Raw genomic sequence first — 3,255 nt, 5'->3', positions numbered from 1 at the left:
TATTCATTTATATTATATTATATTATATTATATTATATTATATTATATTATATTATATTATATTATATTATATTATATTATATTATATTATATTATATTATATTATATTATATTATATTATATTATATTATATTATATTATATTATATTATATTATATTATATTATATTATATTATATTATATTATATTATATTATGTTATATTATTCAATTATATTTAGTTATTATTTAAAAATAATGATTTTTTTTTAATCAATTTTAATAAATTTAATAGATCAAAATATTTTTTTCAATGAGTCATTAGTTATTTCAAATAAGAAAAATTATTTAAACGAGACAAAGAGAAATCTTTTTTGAATCCTATTCTTGAATATTATAAAACAATAAATAGAATAGACAAAATTGAATAATATATTTGAAATAAAATGCTTGGATTGAATTACTTAAAAAAAAAAAGAAAGAAAAGAAAAGAAAAAAAGATATGTCCTAATAAAATTTACTTAGATCTATATGACTTATAATCGAAACAATTTTCTATATGAATTTATGATATCCTTAGAGAAGTATCATCAAAATTAGATGATATATTATTAACAAAAAAAAAAAGTACAATAATACATAAATCATTTTCATCCAAACGAATGACTTTTTTACATTAAAAAAAAAAAAAAAAGAAAAGAAAAAGGAAAGAAGGAAAAAAAGAAAAATGGATAAACACATGACACACGAAAGATGATTCTATCGGTTAATTAATTTTAATTTGATAATAATAATAGTGAATTTTTTTTTAGGTACCTAACGACGACACTTTGCGGAGAGGCCTGTTATTGTCCGGACACCGTCGTATCTGTTTTATTCTGGATAGGTTATTTCAACAGTGCCCTGAATCCGTTGATCTACGCCTACTTCAACCGTGACTTTCGCGAGGCCTTCAAGGACACCTTGAAGAGCGCTCTACCCTGTTGCGCCGGATGTTGGAAAACACCGTCTGAGTTCGTCTAGCGCGAGAGATCAACATAAACGGGGCTCAAATACATACATACATACATATATATATATATATATATATATATATATATATATATATATATTCAAAATTTCTTCTTCTCGATTCTTTCCTTCTTTATTTTCTCTTTATTTCATTATTTCTTTCTCCTCATTTTTTCGAATGTTTTTTGATTAAATAAAACGAATCAATGTGAAAGAATTATATTACAGATCAGAATTAATATCTTGCAATATGCAATATGTGGCCACTGACATCTCGTTTAGTTGAATAAAAAAAAAGAAAAGAAACAATCGGTGTCAGAATATTTTATCCGATATATATACTACGATAATAAATGACAATTATTTTACATTGTACAATATTTGCCTTGTTAATATTTATGTACATTTTGTCCTTTCTTCTTTTTTTTTTTCTTTAAAGATCAACTTCGTTAAAAATCGAACGTGGATAGGCAATGAAATATGAGGAAGATGAGAAATAAAATGAATGAGAAAATAAATAAACAAATAAGGAAATATGAACGTTCTTTTATTACATTATGATCGACGAAGAAGAAGAGCCCCTGGACTTATTGTTAGTGATTTCTCGATATAAAGAAGAAAAAATTAAAGGAAAACAGAACGAAAGAAAATGATGTGATTTATTGATGCTTCCGGTTAAAAAAGAAGATAAATTCTACGGTTGGATCACCAAATACAGCATAAGTCGTGGGAAAACGCAAGAGAGAGAGAGAGAGAGAGAGAGAGAGAGAGAGAGAGAGAGAGAGAGAGAGAGATGGACAGATAGGAAAGAGTGAAAAAAAGACCCATAAACCCAAGTGAATTTGATTAAACTCTGTTGACTCTGTAAATAGATCGGGAAAAGACTGTAATACGGTATAAAAAGTGAGAGGTGCTAATTAGACATCGTTAACGAGGGCAAGCAAGGCCATGTTAAAGTGTGATGGTTGCTTGAAAAAAAAAAAAATAAAAAATAAAAAATAAAAAATAAAAATCAAAGAAAATAAAAATACAAATAAAAATGGAAATAAAAAGGAAATAAAGTAAACGGAAAAATAGAATATAATTAAAATATTCAAAATATTTTCCGAGAAAGAGAGAGAGAGAGAGAGAGAGAGAGAGAGAAAGTAAGAGATGAAAAGAGAGAGACAGATATTAAACAATTGTAATAATAATAATAATAAAAAAAAAAAAATGAAAGAAAGAAACAAAAATATCGAAGCAACGGTGCGAGTGAAGATGGATCGAAAAATTGAATTTCTTTTTCATCTTTTTTTCGTTTCTCATCGCACTTTAGAATTTTGTTTCTTTATTACGTAAATAAAAATGGCCGATCATTTCAAACTCGATCAACATCCAATTGTATCGTCTCAACGTTCGAGATTCCATTTCTCTTTTATTCAAATGTTATTCTTTAATCATCATCATTATCATCATCATCATCATCATCATTAAAATTATTATTATTATTATTATTATTATTATTATTATTATTATTATTATTATTATTATTATTATTATTATTATTATTATTATTATTGTTATTATCATCATCATTATTATCATCATCATTATTATCATTATCATTATTATTATGATCTCGATCTTTGAGATGATTAGCATGGTTTCTCTACTCTCTTTTATATATTTATTTTATTTCTTTTTTTTTTCGAACTTTGAACGAAATAATTGCTTCACCACGTTATCGAATATCTTATATAATAAAAAAAAAAAGAAAAGAAAAATGAATTGTGGAAAAAAGAAAAATAGAAAAACGCTCCGTCCTTACTCGCGCGAGGCGTCGATGATCTCGACAATTTTAAATATCTCTGTAAAAATGTATCATAGCAATAATTAACGATGGACTGTAAATAGCGTAACACATACACACACATACATGCACACATGTATATGCGCCCGCGCGTGTGTATGTGTGTAAAAGTAAAATTTAGTGAAATGATTGCGTTTTAAATAATCGCGATGGTGCTCGTTCGTTTTGTAAGTAATTATATTATATATATATATATATATATATATATATATATATATATATACATACATACATACATAATATATATATATACATAGACTTATTAATTATTATTAATTATCATTGTAATTATTATGATGATTGCGATTAAGAGGAATGATTATAGCTACGTGTCGTACGTACATATGTATATGTTAAATTGATCGTTATTAGTTTCGAATAATAAAAATTTTAAAGAATAAATAAATGTATAAATAA

General features: G+C 24.9%; 1 protein-coding gene across 12 annotated transcripts in view; it reads left to right on the top strand.

The window, feature by feature from the left end:
• The window catches only part of LOC124427809 (octopamine receptor beta-3R-like), a 127,270-nt gene extending 125,517 nt beyond the window's left edge, over positions 1-1,753 (top strand). For 10 of the 12 annotated variants that reach the window (XM_046971135.1, XM_046971133.1, XM_046971136.1 and 7 more), the window contains one exon: positions 791-1,753. In XM_046971135.1, coding sequence (XP_046827091.1) covers positions 791-1,001 — 211 coding nt within the window. In that variant the 3' untranslated portion in view covers positions 1,002-1,753. The remainder of the gene's footprint in view (positions 1-790) is intronic. The other 2 variants (XR_006943027.1, XR_006943026.1) reach the window with 1 other exon arrangement.
• Positions 1,754-3,255: the final 1,502 nt, after the last annotated feature.

This window comes from Vespa crabro, chromosome 11, assembly GCF_910589235.1.
Source record: "Vespa crabro chromosome 11, iyVesCrab1.2, whole genome shotgun sequence".
In the NCBI taxonomy this organism is placed as follows: domain Eukaryota; kingdom Metazoa; phylum Arthropoda; class Insecta; order Hymenoptera; family Vespidae; genus Vespa; species Vespa crabro.
Note: the sequence above shows the minus strand (reverse complement) of the source record. Positions and strands in the feature narration are given on the sequence as shown.